This window comes from Haplochromis burtoni, unplaced genomic scaffold (genome assembly GCF_018398535.1).
Source record: "Haplochromis burtoni strain Fernald_Lab_line unplaced genomic scaffold, NCSU_Asbu1 Contig_80, whole genome shotgun sequence".
NCBI classification, from domain to species: Eukaryota; Metazoa; Chordata; class Actinopteri; order Cichliformes; family Cichlidae; genus Haplochromis; species Haplochromis burtoni.
In genome coordinates, this window is record NW_024582441.1 from 16,368 (window position 1) to 36,885 (window position 20,518).

The 20,518-nt window shown below is 40.6% G+C and overlaps 2 protein-coding genes across 3 annotated transcripts; both read right to left on the bottom strand.

The window, feature by feature from the left end:
* Positions 1–26: 26 nt before the first annotated feature.
* mboat7 (membrane bound O-acyltransferase domain containing 7) lies at positions 27–10,567 on the bottom strand. 2 transcript variants are annotated; one of them, XM_042222113.1, is made up of 9 exons: positions 10,444–10,567; positions 8,965–9,044; positions 7,798–7,927; positions 7,430–7,556; positions 7,176–7,332; positions 6,571–6,766; positions 5,388–5,540; positions 5,084–5,260; positions 27–3,041 (listed from the first exon to the last, which is right to left on the bottom strand). In XM_042222113.1, the coding sequence occupies exons 2-9, from the start codon at positions 9,038–9,040 to the stop codon at positions 2,630–2,632; spliced, it is 1,428 nt and encodes a 475-aa protein (XP_042078047.1). In that variant the 5' UTR covers positions 9,041–9,044; positions 10,444–10,567; the 3' UTR covers positions 27–2,629. The 2 variants fall into 2 exon arrangements, with proteins under 2 accessions (XP_042078047.1, XP_042078048.1); XM_042222114.1 differs by having other exon boundaries at positions 8,965–9,047; positions 10,444–10,555.
* Positions 10,568–18,090: 7,523 nt separating this feature from the next.
* Positions 18,091–20,502, bottom strand: rps9 (ribosomal protein S9). Its single transcript, XM_005925348.3, has 5 exons — positions 20,366–20,502; positions 19,524–19,636; positions 19,300–19,422; positions 18,926–19,112; positions 18,091–18,372 (listed from the first exon to the last, which is right to left on the bottom strand). The coding sequence occupies exons 2-5, from the start codon at positions 19,618–19,620 to the stop codon at positions 18,195–18,197; spliced, it is 585 nt and encodes a 194-aa protein (XP_005925410.1). The 5' UTR covers positions 19,621–19,636; positions 20,366–20,502; the 3' UTR covers positions 18,091–18,194.
* Positions 20,503–20,518: the final 16 nt, after the last annotated feature.

Genomic DNA, 20,518 nt, shown 5'->3' on the forward strand with positions numbered 1-20,518 from the left:
AGGAAATGAAATACAACACGCTGCTGTGTACAACAAAAGCAACAAAAGGTTTTTAATAACAGGATGTCGTTAACAAACATTTACCTAGAGAAAGCACCGCGTCCCAATGCTTTGCAGAGGCTTTAATATGACCTTTATAACAAACTAAATCTTCACAGAGGAAATGCTGAGATGTATTGCACTTTCAACACTGTTACAAATCAGGGAACGTTACAGCCGGCGCAAAAACAAAAAAACACAAAACAGACTAAGAAGTAAAATAAATACTCCGGAGAAAAGCGGTGAGCAGGACTTGTATTCGCAGTCATCGACATGTGACAACAGAAACATTTCTCTAATGGTAAAGTTTGGCACACGCCAAGCACAACACAAAAATGAATTTGTAACTCTCATAACCTCAAGACCATACAGTGCGAACTAACAGTGAGGGAATGGCAATAACTCAATAACATCATGTATTAACTTTCTGCTGAAGTGCACTGAGGAGATCAAACAGTTTTACATTAATGTTACAGAAATGTTTGTATCACAAAAAATGAAAATATGGCCTCTCTAAAACATCATCGCTGCCTTAAAGAGAATTAACAGTTGAGACAGGCTCAGGGTGTTCCCCACCTCTTGCAGTCAGCTGAGATTAGCTCCTGAATTTATTTTAGGAGCTTTATTGACAATAATCCCCCAAATCCTAGCTGTGCTGTTTTCAATGACAAACACTGGCAGCTTATAGAAAATTGTAAGTCTTCACATTAAATGTTTGGTCCCTACCCAGAATGTTACACGATGGCAGTACAGACATTTTGGCAGTGAACGGACTATTGTTATCATTTACATGGCACACCTTTCCCTGGATACGACAGCATGCAGTGGAGATGCTCCTGATATGATCTAAACTGCTTACATCTATGAGCAGAACAGTGAGGGGAACTAATGCAAAAAAGATAAAAGAAAAAAAAGGAATTTAGAGGATTAAAATTCAGGACACAGTAATGTTTGGCATACAAAAATAACAGAACATACAGTGTGTGCATGTGTGTATATAACATATATATACACATATAACATATTACCTAAAACAGTTAATGAGGTCCTAATTTAATTAGGCAGGAATACAAAAGGTCAATTCTTATCAAGCAGACCAAAATAGCTGAACTAATGACACACTCATTAGGTTATCTCCATCATAAAACTAGTCATTCATCATTCTAATACAGGCTGTAGCCAGGATCTCAACATGACATGCACCTCGTTTGATTAGAAATACAATTCAAGACTGCTTATACCTCATGAAATACTATCAAGACCACCATACAGGTGACAGGAGTGGATTACTAGTGCAGCAGGTAATGGTAAGAATCTTTCAGATGTGAATACAAGCACTGAAATCTGGATGTTTGCTCCTTTTGGTGCCCTTAACTTAAAAAACCCCATGCACCACTGGTATTATCCATCACTTCCAGGTGAGGAAACGGCCGTCTTTTTTTCTTTTTCTTTTTAAAACCACACATTTTCAACATTTTACTTGAAAGATAATTGCAGTAACACGCTTATAACAACAATATATGGATACTAAGGGGACTGAAACCACTCCCATGTCTTACAGACACAGTAAGTATGAATATTTACCTACGTTAGTTTTGCTACATACAGAAACTGATTTAGTCAATCATCGGTGTCCGAGGTACTCGTTGCTCTTATAGTAACAGGTTTAACTACAAGAGGTAAAGGTAACCTTGTAAGCATTTCACGTTTAGATCTGGAATCGTAGATGGATGCATCTATGCTCAGTATCTTGTCAACGTGTGGACTGGAGGAGCTGGAGATCAAGTCTCCAGACATTTCTAATACTAGACGACCTACTTTACACCTGGCCCAGCCAGGGTCGTGGACTCATAGATGGTGGTTGTGTAAGTGAGGAGTGCAAGCAGTCCACCCAGAATCTACCTCTACTGCAATCCTATACACCTGTTGGTACAATATTTTGAAGAACAAGAAAAACAAAGGATGTATGGTACAAATTGTGGTTTGGTTGCATCAGAAAGGCAATCCGGTATAAAAAAAAAAACCACAAACCACCAATCAGACACCTGCTGTGGTGACCTCTCACGAATAAGGGAGTAGCCAAAAGTAGCTTTCCTTATATGATACTACTACTGGGATCCTGTACTTTCAAAGTCGAGTTCTACGCCAGCAAAAAGGGTTTCTCAGATTGATTTCATGTCAAAAAATAATGTTGAAACTGCTAACAGGCTTTATCAAAAGAGAAACAGAAGGAGTTTGTGAAGTTTAGGCGTTTGTATCCACGTGTGAAAGATTCCTCAGTAATGTTAAGATATCTGCTGCACTGTAACCGTTTACAGACCAGCTGCCACTCACACTCTAAAAGCCTTCACGGAGCTCGAGGATTCCTCTTCCGCTGTTCACAGCATTTGTATGAATATGTTTATATGAAATGCACTTTTATTTTTGTTTTTTAACTAAACAAGATTTGAACTTTTCTCTTGGACCTGTGTGAGCTTTGTTAGGAAGATAAGTGTTGGTGAAACCAGCGTTTGAAATTCTGCTCTTGCAGCAACCTCCTCCTCCTCTCCCAAAAATGATCTAACCAGTTTTTATTTCCTTGCACCTCCTTTCAGTCTGTTTTTTCTCCACTTTTGTTTTTATCATTATCTATCTTCTCGCCCTCTCTTTTCTCTTCTTTGTCCCCTCTCCTCCCTTCCTTCTTCCCTCCCTTTAAGACCCTGCCCACTAGTATACAGCAAACAGCAATGACATGCATGATGAAGTAGATCGACATCCAGTAGTTGATGGTGTCAGTGGCGTTCAGCAACACAAAGCCCATGCACATGTAGTCGTAGGCCCTCATTTTCAAGAGCCAGTGAACCCAGTCGAAGATGTTCTGCCCACGTGGACCCAGTTTAGCTCGGACAGAAGCCTCCATGGCAGACTCTGCTGCGATGCAAAGGGGGATGGTGAGGAAAGAGAGGTAGTAGCCAGGGTGCAGTCCGTGCCAGTAAGCACTGATGAACATGGTCCAGCCAGCCCTGAGAGGTACAGACACAGGAGAGAGGCACACCAAACACGAGGTGAGTTTCGGTCCTCAGTTGTTAGAGGTGTTAAGATCATGAGGCGGGATAAGGGTGGTTTAAGTGCAAAAAAGGAAGAATTGTAAAAGGTTTGACCCGCACATTTACATAAATGGGATATTTAAAGTCTGCGGTAAGTGTATTTGTAAGAAAACAAAACACAAACCTGCTTTTTTTACCCACATTATTAATATGGATCAGTATATTCATGATTCTGTGTGCTATAAACTTCCACAAAAACATGTGAGCTGCGTCGTGGCACTGGCTGACATGTTCTTTTATCACAATGAACACTGTGTACTCTCGTTGTAGCAGGCAGTGCAGTTTATTTTTGATTCAATCACACACACACACACACACACACACACACGGAGAACAGAACGCTTTGCTGAAAAGAGGCTATTTAAATAAATAAATAAAAAAAATCCACTACTGAGTGAGTCATGTTTGCTACGAACTGAAGTGTCAAGCTTTTCTTTTCTGTTATGTTTCATCATTGTGCAAATGAGACACATTTTTTTAAAAATGTGCATGTGCGGCAGCGACAGAGACACTTGGAAACATACGCCAGTTAAGAAAGAAGATAGTAAGAGAGAAGATGGGACATTTGATATTAATAATAAAATGGGGGGGGGGAAGACACTCAATCATCTTTTGGACGATGTTTAGCTTTCATATTTTCATGCATGTACGTAATGTCATAACATTTATGATTTCCAGACAAAGTTGCAACTTTTCACCAACATCTTGTTTTGATGATAAGAGACTCAGACTCACTCCCATGAGTGGAAATGAAGCCTCATGCTCCCTTAAACACTCTTTCACATTTGAGCCTGATCGGGTCACCTGACCTCATTGTTTCTGGCCACCTAATGTTGCTGAGCCTAGATCTGGCTTACTGAAGCAACCCCAGATCATAACACTGCCCTCACGGGGTTGCACAGTACATAATAGGCATGATAGGTGCATCACTTCATTCACCTCACCCCGATGCTTTCATCACTCTGGAGCAGGTTAAATCTGCACTTGGACCACATGATCTTTTTCCATCGCCCCAGAATCCAATCTTGGATGCTCCTTACTAAACATTTCCTTCCCAATTAGCCTCACTCATAAATGAAAAGAGGAAAAAAAAACAGTTTTTTTTTTTTTTATTCTTTCCTCCATAAAGACAACATTTGACAGTCTCCCTAGCACACTTATTGACAGGTTTTGACACCCCAGTACATATAAATAAACATGTGTTTTGGCACCAGTTAAAACTGGTTCTGGGATTTTACTAATCTGTACACCCAGCTATTTTTAATATAAGCATGTCTGAAATATGACCTACGACTCAGTTGAGCTTTGAGGGTTACCCCTAGTCAGTTTTCAGTGGGTAAAGCTTTTGGGTAAAAAGTTTAAGTGGTTTCTGACCACATTTCCTCTTTGAGGAAGATGAGACACCACTTTCCTTCCAGGTTTCACTAATGCGTTGGACAGTTTTTAATAGTTTCAGTAATCTCCTTAGTAGTTTTCTTTGCTTGATGCCGGCCAATAATTTGACACCTCTGTAAATGAATAATATCATTTACACAGCATGAGATATGTCTTCTGATGTGGTTGTTAAAAAAAAAAAAAAAAAAAAAAAAGAGAGAGAGAGAAGCTACTCATGTCGTCAGTTAGGTTTCAATACCCTGAAGCAGTTATTCAGTGCATGGCTGTTACTTATTTGCTTATTTAAATCCAGGTAGTTACGTTTTTCCCCACGTACTGAGTTTGGAATTTTACTGTTGCCTTGTAATGTTTATTAGCCAACAACAGCACTGCATTTAGGACTTATTACTTCTGTATAAGATATGAAGCTTCACTGGCATCCCTGCTGAATATAAACAGAATATTAAAGAAGACTGCTGCCACCTCTCACATGTACCTCCTAACATTAGAACTTATTGCACAGGTCCCATATACACCACACAGGGATCTCTTACTGTAGAATAAGCAGAACCTGCTTCACATACCTGAGTGTGTAGGCTTTGAAGGGGGCGTTGGGGTAGATGTAGTGATGCAGCCACCACTGCACTGTCATGTTCCAGTAACGCATGCCATGTCGGACCTTCACACAGAAGTCAGTGTTGTAACAGTCGATGTTCTGGATGGTTTTGAAGTCATATTTCTCCTCCGTGGTGGGATCAGGACTGGAGAGAAGGAAAAGAAACCAGCATTTAACACCAAAAATATGAAACCCCTACACTTTTAGAATATTTGTTTATGTACACAGATGCATCCTCTTTTTATATGCTTGCTATTCCTGTGATTATGTACCTGTAGTCGACAGTAGGTCCTCCTCCAGGTTTAGAAAGAGCCTTTTCTGGATAGCAGCCCAGGCCAGCACTGATACAGCCAGCCTCAGCGCCGCACCACGCTGAATAGAAACGCATTCTAAATACGAAGAATATTGCTACCATGTAGAACATCCTGAGGATGAAAGCAAAGACAAAGTGTATCATGCACCTTTGTCCTAAGAAACAAATAAGATGTGACAAATCTATTCAGTGCCCTTTACTGAAGAGTTAATTACGTTCTGATATATATACAGTTGCTTTATTAAGTACACCTGTTCAGCTGCTTGTTAATATCAAATCAGACAATCACACGGTGGCAACTCATTGCATTTAAACCCGTAGACATGATCAAGACGACCTGCTCAAGTTCAAACAGAGCATCAGAATGAGGAAGAACAGTGGTCCAAGTGACTCTTGGACAAACGTCACAAACTTCTGATCTGTTGGCATTTTCTCCACACACCCTTCTCCAGAGTTTACAGAGAATGGTCTGAAGAAGAGAAAATATCAAGCGAGCATCAGTTCTCTGTGTGATAATGGCCAATTCAATTTGAGCTGATAGGAAGTCAACAGTAACTCAAATAACCATTGTTACAAACAAGGTATGCACAAGGGCATCGCTAAACACACAACACATTTAACTTCGAAGCAGATGGGCTACAGCAGTGGAAGACCACACTGGGTGCCACTGGTTTCAGACTGGCAGGGGTGGTGTAATGGTGTGGCACACTTTGGGCCCTTTAGTACCAACAGAGCATCATTTAAAAATCACCGTCTACCAGAGTATTGTTCCTGACCATGTGTATCCCTTCATGACAACAGTGTACCCATTTTCTGATGGCTGCTTCCACCACGTCAAAAAGCTAAAATCAACTGAAACTGGTGTCTTGAACATGACGACTTCACGATACACTGTAGATGTACCTAATAAAGTGGCTACTGAGTATAAATGTTATTTTTGAGTAAAATCATTCTAATGAATTCTTCTAATAGAATTTTAAAAAAATTGCTTTGTTTACAGTTGTCTTACTTTAGTCTACTTTTAATCACTGATAAAAAAAACTTAAACTCTCCAGTGATAATATGACAAAATATAATTAATCTATAACTCCTATTAATTTCCAAAAGTGTATTGCTGTTGTGCTGATTCTTTGTCACAATACCTATAGAAAACGTTTTGATCCAAGAAGTCCTCGGTACGAACGTAGGCCAGCGGAAAGACAGAGTTGACAGCCAGGAACAGAGCGCCATAGACAGGAACCGGCTTCAAGCGCTGCAGGCATGGCGTCAAACCGGGGAGGGCCAGCGGGCTCGGCTGCCTCACCCAGTCAATGTATGTTTGGAAGCGGAAGAAAGGGCCTTTAAGGACATGAAGGGATGAGACAGAGGGATAAATGCAGGATTGAGAAGACCGTGACAGACAAAAATTGGGCAATCAGGATGATGCAAGGTATAGAGAGGAACATTAGAGGGCAGTGTGGTTCAAAAAAACAACAACACAGGGTGCAGTTGAGTAGGAAAAGGAAGTGAGAGAACAAAAATAGAGTAGAGATTTATGAAAACTGTTAGAAATAGAAATAATACAAAAAAAAAAAAGCATGGACTCACAATATTGGACAAGTAGCAGAAAGCGAGACAAAGAGAGACAACAGTTAAAATTCATGCAAAAGCAAATGAACACCAACACTTAATTACAATTTACAGCTAAAAACAGTTCATGTAAGATCAGAATTTCCTTTTTTCTGAACATTTAAGACAAGTTATTTACCCGTCATTATACCGACATAACAGTAACTATACGACAAAATGTCGTAGATGGAAGGCTCCTGCGACAGACCGCCAACGACGGGGGACTTTGCAAAGGAGCTCACGTCCTTCTTCTTCTCCACGTGGAAGCTGCGCACCTCATTGGCCAGACTCACCATCTACATTAACAGTAAGATAAGGATGCATGAATTTGAAATACACTGCAGTATAATTTTAAACTGATTTCTCCACTTGAGTGTTTTTAACTTTCCATACCTTGAGCGTGAGAAGTAGCTGGACGGCGTTGGCGAAAGGTGTTGGTGATGGCAGACCAAACTTAGTGACCAGGCGGAAGAAGAGGAGGTAGAGAAAGGTCCAGCTGAGGCTCAGCGCTGGGGCGTGCCTTGTAAACAGACATATATAGTTAGGAGTGAGACTACATGTACATACTGTTGCATGCTGTGATCTTCACTTTCTGGCTGAAATTAAAGCTTACAGGTTTTTATTTCTATTTATTTTTTTTAACCATTTCTACACTCTAGATCAGCTGCTATATTTGAAAAATTTACAGGTGAATTCACAGACAACAGTTTGTGTGATACAAAGTAAAATAAGTCTGAAATGCATGGATGTCCGTTCCTCACCTCCAACTGCTCTTGATAATAATCCATGTTCCGATCACGGTCACCAGGGAGTGGAGTGTGTGGATGTGGCAGGTGGCGATAGTGATGGACAGGCCGAGAAGAAGAGCGGCACCCTGCTTCACAGGTGGACCTGAAGTGACAGAAAAATTGCAGAGTGGAAGCCACCTACAAGTGTCTACCGTGGGGCAGGAAAAGTGCCTGACACAGCAGGAAAAATATAATGTTATACAAGTCTGTTGATTCCCACCCACTGCTGTCAGCCCCCGTTGATAAAAGGTGGAGAAATGTAATTTTTTTTATGCAAATTGAAAATAAAAATAAAATCATCAGTTAATTAGTGAAAACCTTTAAAGAGAAAGCCATGCAAAATATAAACATGAGCATTTTTTGTGATTTCCATGTGTTTATCCTGAATATGTGGTCGTCCTTTCACATATTCAAGCTAAGGTAAAGATTGCCTTTGGGGCAAACATCATTTATTGATTCCAGGAGACGTGAAAGTCCCTTCACTTTATTATTCAACTTATACTGATTGATCAATATCCTTGCTGATAAACGGTCTACAAATTTAACTGATCACACACCAGTAGTGTAAAGCAGACTCTGCAGCAGAATACAACCAAAAATAAAATCATTAAAATGTTTCCTGCAGCACCAGCTGAATGCATACGATTTCCTGTTACAAAGTGTCACACACTTCTGTGCTGCTGTAACTTCAGTGCTGCTTGTTAACATGGACTTTTGGTGTGACTTTGAATCCAGTCTTCAAAGGACTGACTCCCCCCCCCACTAACTGTTGTTATGTTGTTTTGTTTCCAATGAATTGCACAACGTGCATCACTGAAGATTTTTAGCTTTATGATTTTATTCATCAAGATCCGATGTGCCAGTATTTTTTTCCCGAGCACTTACAGAGCACTGAAAATCAACATAATTCATCCCGTTTTAACCCTTTACTAACCAAGTATCGTGTATGCAATCTGGACTTATTTGAATAATCACAACTCTCAAAATAAGACTTTTTTTCCCCTTTTGCATTTAAATAGTAAATTATGGTTGTGTCAGTTTTTCATCTCATAGTATAACAATCACCAGCAAGCAGCATTAGATAAAAATAAATATATAAATTATGTATGAATGTGTTCATAATTTGATCGAAATACTCACTGAGGTACCGGAAGAGGAATCCAACAGGGATGGAAGCAGCAAGGACTCCCAGGTACACCAGCTCATCAGGAGACATTGCTCTGCTGACACACACACACACACACACACACCACACCCCCACCCACCCACTTTTATAATGCAACCCACATGCAAAGTAAAGCATGAGAGAAACACTCCATGCAAATACTCAGAAATAAAGTTTGTGTGCTCAGAGTGAGGGATATTTCTAAGGGCCGCCACAGTGCAGAGAATTACACAAACAGACCTCTGAGGCCAGAGTGGCTAGCAACAGGAAGTCTAAACAAGTGTTGTTTAGCTGTAGATGCAGGTGTAGGAAAGGAGCCTAAAGTACACAAGAAATACTACAACCTCCTCTAAACACCATTTGAAGGACAGATTTATTTTCTGCATTTTAGTAACAACAAATTACTTGTGCTTGTGTAAAATTATCTCGCCAGCAATTATTAGGTTTGCTATTTGACTATTAACTTAAATAGTAGTATAGTATAGTATTTATTTATTGTCATTGTCAAGAACAATGAAATTGCGTTTGGGGCTTCCATACAACCCAAAAAAGAAGAAAATAATAAATACCCCTTAAAACCCAAGTGTACATATTTAACCCAGTGTGACTCCAATGCAATAGACAATCCTTAGCAATAACATGAGAACATGACAAGTAATGTTGCAGCGGTTGTGGTGCCATATGCACTGGTATACTTTGCGTCAGCTCAAAATGTAATCCTAACAGCCCTTCTAGTCTCCCATAGTTTATATCGAAATTCAGCACAGTAATAGTTTATCCATTTGAATAAAAATGAATAGTTACAAACATTGAGCCCACACTTATCCAGCCTGAATGCCTGAATCTTTATATCCCAGCTTTTTCATTTTTTATATACTTTTTATATTCTCCACAAATGTGCTGCACAGGAACACAATAGGGTCTAAAATAATAATAACGATAAAAAGCCATTTTAACATCATCTGTACACATCCGCGAACCCTTGTGAGAACACAGAGTCGTCTGTAACACCCCTCACATGGTTAGAAAAAAACAAAAGAAAATCTGCTCCACGTGAAGGAGAAATTATCCATGTTAAGGTAACTTCCGGTGACAAGACAAGAAGAGCCCCTTGTGCAAGAGCACACTTCTCTTTTTATTAGTGTGGAAACCACTGTCGATTATATTCCGGGGTTAAAACGTGGCTGCTGTCAGTTACCATCAGTATGCACACCTTCAACAATATAGGTGCAGTGTTGTAGTGAGTAGTAACAGCACTGTGTGTGCGGTGCTGCTTGACTGAATAAACTGGGTTAAAAACACAAGATTACGCATAAAACCCACGTAACAGGAGCTTAAGCCACGGCTCCACAACCGTTAACAGGCAGGAAGGAGACAGAAAGCAAAACTATCAGTCCACATTAATGTTTCATATTGGATTGAACAATGTTAGCGCAATAGACACTGTTACTTACATTTATACAGCGGGATACCTGTCCGTTTGAAGACTGGTAACACACCTAACTAGCCATTCACACTTCAACACCGGATCAGTTTTCACTTCCTGGTTGACGAGCGATGCGTCAGAGATAGATCATACCATTTTTTTTAAAATTATATTTTAAATTATATTATTTTATTAGCGACAGAAATGAAAATGGAAAAAGACGGGGAATAAACAGCCTCGACTGGGGACTCGAACCTGCACCTTTACAGTCAGCCTTTTCAACAACTGAGCTAAACAAGCGCTCGGATTGTACCATTATCACTTTAACGGCAGGGGTGCGGATTGGATGTCAGTCTAACGATTCATTTCCATATTATTTGCATTTAACGCTGTGGCTCACTGTATTTTACTGAAAACTGTCGAGCAATGGACGTGAACCTTGAAATGCATATTTTTATACCCCAGTTAATGGTTGTCATGTCCAAATTGTCCAAATAGACTTTGAAACATTAAAAGAAGCTTTAGAGCATTTTTTTCAGAAATTAAAAGTACAGTAATTACAGTATGCAGTGTAGTACGGTGTGTGCGATATTGAAAATAAAAACAAACCCACAGCTTTGTGTCATTCAGTTACAATAACTCATACTGCGTACTAGCTAGCATGACGGAGTTTCTATACAGCTGGGTGGGTGCTATGATGTTACTGATAGTGAACTTTATTTTATTCACAAGGTTAGTTAGTAGAGAAAAACGGAATCGTCTCGTATTCAGAGAAAATATTACTCAATATTTGGTATTGAGCTGAATATGAACACAGTTTGTCCCGGACTTCGGCTACAATGAAAAAGACACAAAGCTGGAGTTACTCTGTGTCTTTACGCTGCACAGCTGCCTCTTCTTCTCTCATTCTCCCCTCCCTCTCCTGTTCTACTTCAATCATGAAACTGATCAATGATCAGCTGATCGGCTTTTCTCTCTCGTTTGTTATCGCTAGGGTTGCCAACTCCCTGAAAAATAAATAAGGGACACCTCGTGGCCAGGGCCGGGCGACCCAGTTGTCTTCACCCTTCCCAGTGTGGTGAATTTTCTAGCTCTTTTTTTGTGTGTGAAATTATTTTTTTAACCATTTGACTTGAATTTGATTTAAGCTAGATGTGTATTCTTTGTGATATGAACACATGTGAAACAAATGATCATTTAGCCATTTATTTTTAGCTCAAAATGACAACATTAACACAATAAAACAGGTCTCTTTCTTAAACAGAAGCCTGTCATGCTTAACTTTTGAGAATATAAGTAAATCTTTCTTTAAAAGAACTCTGTCCTGCTTAACTTAAAATAATAGAAAACAATAGAAAGAAAAATATTCTTGTAACAGTGCACATTTAGTGCATTTAGTACAATTGGCTTCAGCTGAGGTATTATGCTAATCAGCTGCTCCTGTTTGTAAACCCACTTGTTCCCATGAATACGCATCTTAACTCATCATCATTATTCATCTATGTATTACTTTTATGTATTAGTCATCTATTTGTTGTAATCATCTATCCTTGCAGTTGTTTATTACACAAAATAAGTTATATTATCACACTTCTGGCCACATAGCGCTGATATTCACTGCACATGCCCATATTAACTTTTTCCAGCCAGGTGTTTTCCTTTTCCCATTCTTCCCTTTCTCTGAGGGGAACAAACATTATGCTGGGCAGACACTGTGCGGTTTTAGGCCCATTTTGAGACGATTTTTGAGTGATCGGACCGATTTTGGCCTTCATCGTGCGTCGTGTAGTATACGTGGGGTAACGAGAAGTGATTAACACCTCACGACCAGCTCCCGATCATCAATCGCTCGTGAGCCGCTCACACTGCTCGCGCGCAAACACGTAAACGTCGGTGAAAAAGACGGAGCAGCACGGCTGTGCAGCGTGTGATCTGGACACAAGCGATGGAGGCACAACTTGTAGAACTTTGGAAAGCTCATCCGAGCCTTTTCCATGTGGCCTCACAAAATTATCACGACCACAACAACCGTGAAAATAGTTGGATTTACATGCTGCATCAATGTTTTTCATTAGCAGTTTAGCAAAGTTGATGGTGGTGGTGTGTCTGTGTGAGTGAAAGACAGAGAGGGAGAGCGAGCGACAGATTTTCTGTTATAACCTTAATTTTATGGAGCACAGTGTGAGCACTCAGGTCGCATCAGAGCATCGGGCGGTATAGTGTGAGACCTGCATCGTGACCTACCAACTTCTAACCCCTGCGAGTCAATCGTGCAGTTTGAGCAGGAGCTGAATAACGCGACTGAAAAAATCGCACAGTGTCTGCCCAGCTTTAGGTGTACTGTCGTCCGAGACTTGCACCGCAGTGTCGGCGTTTGTTTCCCTGTTGGCCATGCTTCTTGTTGTGGTCATCTGTTGTCTTCCGGTATTTTCTCCGTAAGCGACCTTTCCTCGACCAATGAGATGAGCGGTAATCTGAATTGTCATACTCGAATTGTCATAAGTGTGCTGTCAGCTCATTGGTCACAAAGCAGGAGAGGGGCTGGGAATTATGTTTTCAAACAAAGTGTTAATTCCATTAAACATTTATAGACTACTTTTGATTCTCACTGTATTACGGGACAAAGTGCGTCCCTTATTAGCTCAATACGGGACGTGTACTTTTGTTTCGAAATACGGGACGATTCCGTATTTTAAGGGACGGTTGGCAACCCTATTTATCGCCCACTTTGCGCCAGAAAGAAGAAACCAGCGGATGTCGCGTTAAACAACAGCATCACGTTTAAGCTTGATCAGCTGTTGTTAGAACGTATTTAATATTATTTCTAGTGTCGGTTTGGATATGTGGTGAACATGAAGATGAAACCAGGAGATGTCCTTACTGAATCATCAGAGCTGAACAGGTGATGGAGAAACAGGTTTACCTTTTAGGTGACATGAATGAGTTGAAGGGAAGTTATGAACTGTTTCTGAGAGACAAATAACACCAGGATCCTTTTCTACAGCTGACAGCTGGCAACTGTGCAGGGGCGGGTCTAACAAAGCTTTGTCAGGGGGGCCAGGTAGGGCATTAACAGGGAATCTTACAACAAAAGTTTTCATCTGATGTAAAATGTATAGAAATCATACATATACTAACAAGACAGTGTACATCACTGTTACAACAGCGTTTGTTTTCATTCAAATGCTTTATGGCTTTTCCTATAATACCTGGTGCCCTGGCTGATTTTATGTTTCTTTAAGCAAGTTCTTCATGATTGAGCCAAGTGTCCTCTTTTTTGGAAATCAAAATATGGTCACCCTACTTTAGATGCCACTAAAAGCGAAAACATTTAAAGCAGGGGTCCCCAATCCCAGTCCACAAGGGCCGGTGTCCCTGCAGGTTTTAGATCTCACCCTGGGTCAACACACCTGAATCACATTGATTAGTTCATTACCAGGCGTCTGGAGAACTTCAAGAGGTCATTTAGCCATTTACATCAGCTGTGATGTATCAAGCACACATCTAAAACCTGCAGGGACACCGGCCCTTGCGGACTGGGATTGGGGACCCCGATTTAAAGTGTCGGCTTTTTAAAAATGAAACCTTAATAAAATATATGAGAGACATGGTGCCCGAACATATAGTTTGAACCTCGGTAAGCCAGTTTTCTTTATCACAATATCTTTCTGTGACATTATTGTGGAGAAATTTTGATCCACTCTTCTACACTCCACAATATTGCTTCAGTTCACCAAGGACCTGTACAGTTTGAGATGTAGACATCAGGTGTTTTGCTGTTTTTTCTGAACATTGCACCATTTGGCGTTAGGATTAATTTGCTGGGAAATCCTCTCCTGAGAGGTGTAGCATTTTGTTAACACACACCTGAGTGCTCTATGCTGACGCTCAGTCATATATCAGGCCCGGGATAAAGACAATATATGTTCTGTTTTTAATTATTAGTCTCTTCTAAGTCTAAAAAGGGAAACCCTTCTTAAACGGGAAGAGTAGTGGAGGTACCAAGGAAATATAAAATAAAGGGTTCTAAAATATAATTTATTTCACATAAAAACCGTCGAGCTGCTCAGTCCCTCCCGACATAGTCCTTAAGTCTGTGACGTACCGCCGCTGCCACCTGACGTCTCTCCCCAAAGCGTTTCTCCCCATCCACAAATCAGTGGAAGTGTGGAAGGTGTTCTAACAAAAGTTTTCTGAGACGTGACCAGAGGGAAGAAAACTATTTAGAAATTGTGGAAAAGTTTGAAGTCAGTATGTATGTATGTAGGACCCATGGCTATTGAGCGCTGAAAATCAGAAGCCTTTGTCACATAAGCAAGAATGAAAAAGAAACACTGAAAGTAGTAAGAAGGGTGAGGAACAAGTCCACTGTATGTGATCTGTTTCAGCGAGGGAGTTCATGTTAACATTTAACATGCTAACTGAGCAAGAGGAACTGACCTGAAAGATAGGATCATCGCCAACCTGGAAACTTGGACCCTCGGTAGCCGGTTACCAAGATTTATGTGAAGTAATCTTGTAGAAGTAACCACCACCCTCTGAGGGTCTACTAGAGGAGGTCAATACAGCACTACAGACAATCGAGGAATCCAGTATGGAGGCACTAATCATGGCAACACAGAAACAAGCTCTAAGGACAAGATCCACAGAGGCTGGGGTCTATCACACCAGGCAAGACCCCAGGTGCAGGCTGTGTTAAGATGCCTCTGAGACAATCCAGCACATAACAGGGGGGTGTAAGATGCTAGCAGGCAGGGCATACATGTAAAGCTATAACCAAGTGGTCAGCGTAGTACACAGGACCATCTGTGGAGTGTATGGCCTGGAAGTCCTGAGGTCAAAATGGGTGGTCAAGAATGACTGAGCTAAGATTCTGTGGGACTCCTAGATACAGACGGACAAAATGTTGGTGGCTAACCAATCGGACATAGTGGTGGTAGACAAGCGAAGAAGAGCCCAGGAACAACACCTGAGATCTCTGTCCAGAAGACTGCAGTCCTAGGAACAGCTAAGATTCTGTGCAGGACCCGTAAGCTCCTGAGCTTGAAGGATAGATCGAATATATATTTAAAACTTGCTATATAAGGCTTTGATAGATGTCTTATTGAGATGTTGGATGTCTACAAGACTGAGTCAACTGCTTTTAAAATAAAGTTGTGTTTTTACTGTATTACCTGTACTGTGTTTCTGAAATCTGGCCCCTGACATATTCCCTTCATGAAATAATAATTAATAAAAACTAAAACTAATAGAAACTGAACTAAAACGAAACATTTTCAAAAAAAAAAAAAAGAAGCTAAACTGAAATGAGAAAACTCACTCTAAAAACTAACTGAAACTAAACTCAATAAAAGCGAGTCTAGAGAAAATAAAAACAAATTTATTACAAATACAGACGTCCTGTATAAGAAGGGCCAGAGTCGACCCCACCTGCTGAGGAGACTGAGGTCCTTCGGAGTCTGCTGGACTCTGTTAAGAACATTCTATGATACTCTGGTAGCATCTGCCCTTTTCTATGCAGTGGCCTGCTGGGGGAGTGGATGCACGGACAGGGACAGGAGCAGGATTGACAAACTGGTGCGGAGGTCTAGCTCCGTGCTGGGATGTCCCCTGGAGTCTGTGGAGGTGGTTGGCGAGAGGAGGATGTTAGTAAAGCTGACATCCATCATGAACAACCCACATCACCCACTGCATGAATCTGTGAGTGTGCTGAGCAGTTCCTTTAGTGAGAGACTGAAATACCCTTGCTGCAGGAAGGAGCGCTTTCACAGATCATTCATCCCAACAGCAACTCCTCAATCACAATGTCATGAGTCACTGGACCTTGCTGACATCCACGGTCACACTTCATGCATGTGTATCATCCATATGTATATTTATTGTGTACATGTGTGTGTGCGTGTACATGTTTATACTTTTAGATATCTATTACTTACATAGTAATAGTAACAACTCTCTATCCATAATCACGTACAGTGTATGCTACTGTTGGATATAGTGTTTACTTATTTTGTATTTTTTGTACTTTTCTTCTGCCATCTGTACCTGAGCTGAGGTAACACAAATTTCCTCACCGAAGGATCATTAAAGTCTTATGTTAAGATTACAAAACTATAAGACCTAAGACCTTGAGCTTGTCATCCACAGGCCTAGTTTGAGTTTTCAATCCTATGGAGATGACACAAAGCTTTACAGCTCTTTAACCTCAGTAACAATCTTAAACTCAACTTCCTGTGTTTCTATGTTGCTAAATATGAATAAGAGTGACGTAATAGTTGTCAGCTTAATCTGGCATCTAGCACACTCACAGCTACATACCTGAGCTCTATGTCTATAACGCTGTATAGTTTTAAAAACCTCAGTATAAATAAGCATGTCAGTTCAGGTGTCAAGTTTTGTTTCACACAGTTAAAGAGACTTAGTAAAATTAACTCAAACGAAAAGAAATCTAGAGTCAGTACATACTATTGAATCTCATACACCATCTTGATTGAAAAATCCAGCAGCCACACATAGTAACATTGTGTGGTTTTTCTAAAATGTTTTGTTATATTAATTATGTTTCTCTTTCTTTGAGTTACCTGGGTTTGGGCGGTGGCTGTTTCCTGTCTGGGCAAAAGGCGTGGCTGAGGACTCTGGGGACAAAATGCCTGCTCAGCAGGACCAACCATGGGCTTACCAGGAGCAGGGGTGTTTTAGGTTTAGTTAGGTTATTCTGTGCTTAATGTGTGTTTTTGTTTTCCCCCTATTGTGTTCAAATGGTTTGGCCAAATCATTATAAAAGCTACCCTCATGTGTCTTTGTAATTAGGTCAGTTTGTGAGTTAAGTTGTGTCTCACTTTGTTGTTTAAGTTTTTGGAAATTACTTTTTGTAGAGTTATATTTAGTTGACCTGTTTTATGGGCCTGCTAAGTATGGTTTTGAATTTTGTTAATTTTGGACTTTTTGAGGGTTAAAATAAAGAAAACCCTTTTTGAAGATATTTTTTTGCTGTGTCCTCTTTGCTTTGGCATCAGGGTACACTATATCACTGCCTGTGGAAATGTGAAGAGATCCAAAAATTTTGGAGCTCTGTGTTAAAATATATCTCTCAGATCACAACTTCTCCTGTACCGCTTTGCCCTAAGTTATGCATTTTAGGCTTGTATCCAGATGACTGTACTCTGTCTTGTGAGGAAAGAAAAATGGTCGATCTTTGTTTGCTACAGGCCAAACGCTGTATCGCCTTATGCTGGAAGAATGTTGGTTGCCCCTCTTTTAACCACTGGTTAAATAACTTAACATCGAGTTTAGCTCTTGAGAAACTGACCTATATTGTTAGAAAGAAGGCTTCTGAATTTTACAACATCTGGAAGATATTTTTGGATCTACTGAGGAGTGGGGATGTGGGGGGGCGGTGAGTGAATAAGACAACTAGATAATGAATAATGTCTGACTTGCTGTTGGGAATATACTTGTAACCTATATTATGATTTTTTTTATTTAAATTGTATTTATTTGTATGGTTTAATTTATTTAACTATGCATTTATTTGGAACCTTTTAGGATTAACACTTCAATTATCGTTATTACTATTATTAGTGTTATTATTATTATTATTATTTTAATGACTGCCATACTTCATTTTATGTTGGTGTTGATAGTTGAAAAAACAAATAAACATATTTTAAAAAAAAAAACTGCATGAGTCAGCTACTTTTTTTTTTGGATAAACCAAACATTTTATTGAGAATTGTCACAACAGGAAGTATCAAGAAACACTCCTGTACAACATCCTTCTTAATCCTCCTCCTCATCGTCAGCTCCTCCAGCTCCACCCTGGCCCTTCTTGGCGTTCTTTCTCTTGACGCGGCCTGGGCGTCCACCGCCGTACGGAGACCTCAGGGAAAAGTCAATGTGCTTCTGGCTGTCCAGGCGAACCACAAAAGAGGGGATGTTCACCACCTGCTTGCGCACACTGCCAAGACAGACAATAAAGGGAGGACTTTAGAAAATGTTGATGCATCTTCCAGTTGCACTTAAGAGTTGTCTTTGCAGTTTAGAAGCTGAAAAAGCTTTCAGGGTGGAAAAAGTGTGAATCTTTAATATTTTACATGTATAATTTACTGCAGGCTTCATTGACGAGGAATTCTTGACACCACAGGAAATCTGAACTTATGACTTAAATCATCAGCCTGAGTACTTCATATCCAATGCTGTAGTGAATACTACAATTGCCCGAGGTGCAATCCCCCATACCTTACCTGACGGCCACAACACCGTGGCACTGTCTGCGCCCTCGGCGGCAGGATTGGCTCTGGGCAATGTCTACTGACAAGGTATACGGTTTTGATACCGAATTGACCTTGATGAAAATCTTAACTGTTGTCAACAGGGTGTGTTACAGGTTGGTGGTCCTCTGATGGAAGAGGAAGCATCGACAGGTTCTCATGAGTCCATCAAAAAAAACAACAAAAACAAAAAACAAAAAAAACCCCCACTGAGCCCGTTATGTGTTGCTTTGAGCTTACCGAATGTGCCTCTGGCGGATAAGGACACGAGCGTGGTGGATGCTCTTGGCAAGTCCAAGCTTGAAGACCTGTGTCTGAAGCCTCCTCTCCAAGAAATCCTCGACCTTCAGGCCCAGGATATAATCGAGCTTCATCTTACCCTCATCGAGCACACCGATTCTCACCAGACGCCTGAGCAAAGCGTTACCTGGAAAACCACACGTATACACAAAACGTCATTTAAACATACAACCACAGAGACGTGTTCAAAAATCTATGCAGAGCAGAAATATTGGCCTCATTGACGAGGAATTCGTGACACCATGGTGAAGTCTGACACTTTATATATTTAAATCATCGGCCAACACAAACCAGCTTTAACTCATCCTACCCACCTTCAAACAGACGCTTTGGGTCCTTCTCATCCAGAGTGAGCAGCTCTCTGGCAGCCTTGCGGATCTTGGCAAGGGTGAACTTGACCCTCCACACCTCACGCTTGTTCCTCAGCCCATACTCACCTTAAAGGGAGATGAAATGTCGTAATCAGTTTAGTATAGCTCATTAAAGGGTATGCCTTGAAATATATATATGGACGGAAGTTATGAAAATGAAAACATACCAATGAGTTTCAACTCCTGGTCGAGACGGGACTTCTCGAAGGGGCGGCGGGGGGTGACATATGTCTTACGACAAACCCAGCTTCTGGCAACGGGCATGATGGCTTATAAGTGCCTGCAAAACCAAGAAATTACAATGAGGGGGACGCTACATATAAGATTTATACCATTTTACACTTTTAATGGGTTATTCAAGGTTGACATGTTATTTGAATCTTGTGCACAGAAGACATTTTAAAGGCAAACATTATGCACTTTCAGCAATAACTCATGTTACAATTTACAACTAAGACAATCAAGTCAACCTCAAAAAGTAGAGTCAGTTTAATTAAGTCAAATAGGCTCTCCATCTGTCAGTCTAGTTCCGTTTTTCAAAGCGTTTACTGAATAATTAAAAAAAAGACATTAACTTTTTACCAGGCTAAAGGGACCTACAACCGTCACTATTACTTCCATGCTTCAACTGTATCGGTCAGATTTGCCACACGATCGTACGGTTTATGAAGACAAGGGTAATGTGTAAGGACCGAATTGACTAGAAACACTGATACATCGGATGCGCTTCATTAAATGTTTCTGAAACTACAATAAATCGCGTATAAACGTTTAACAGACCGGGCATCCATAAGACTAGGCCGCAGCTACACCGCACCACGTTGTTTAATGTTAGCAGCTAGCATTAGCTTAAGCGCTTTTCGTTTAAAAACGCTTTAAAAAAAACACATGCAGGTCTTCAATCGGCACAGGCATAAGTTTAGTTTCATGTCCTATGACTGTTTTTCAACGTGGAGGTCCAAATACACTCGGTTTGTATTGCTGGTAAGGATGAGGATGGTAACCGTACCTGTCTCGCTCAGGCTCGCGCAGTAAAGAGGAAGTTAAAGGAAGTCCATAATCATTTATAGGGCCTGCGAGCACACTACATATCCCATGATGCCTCTCACCGCCCAAACGGAAGTCGGGCCTGCTGGGTTTGTCGCTCTCTGTTGGTCAAAGC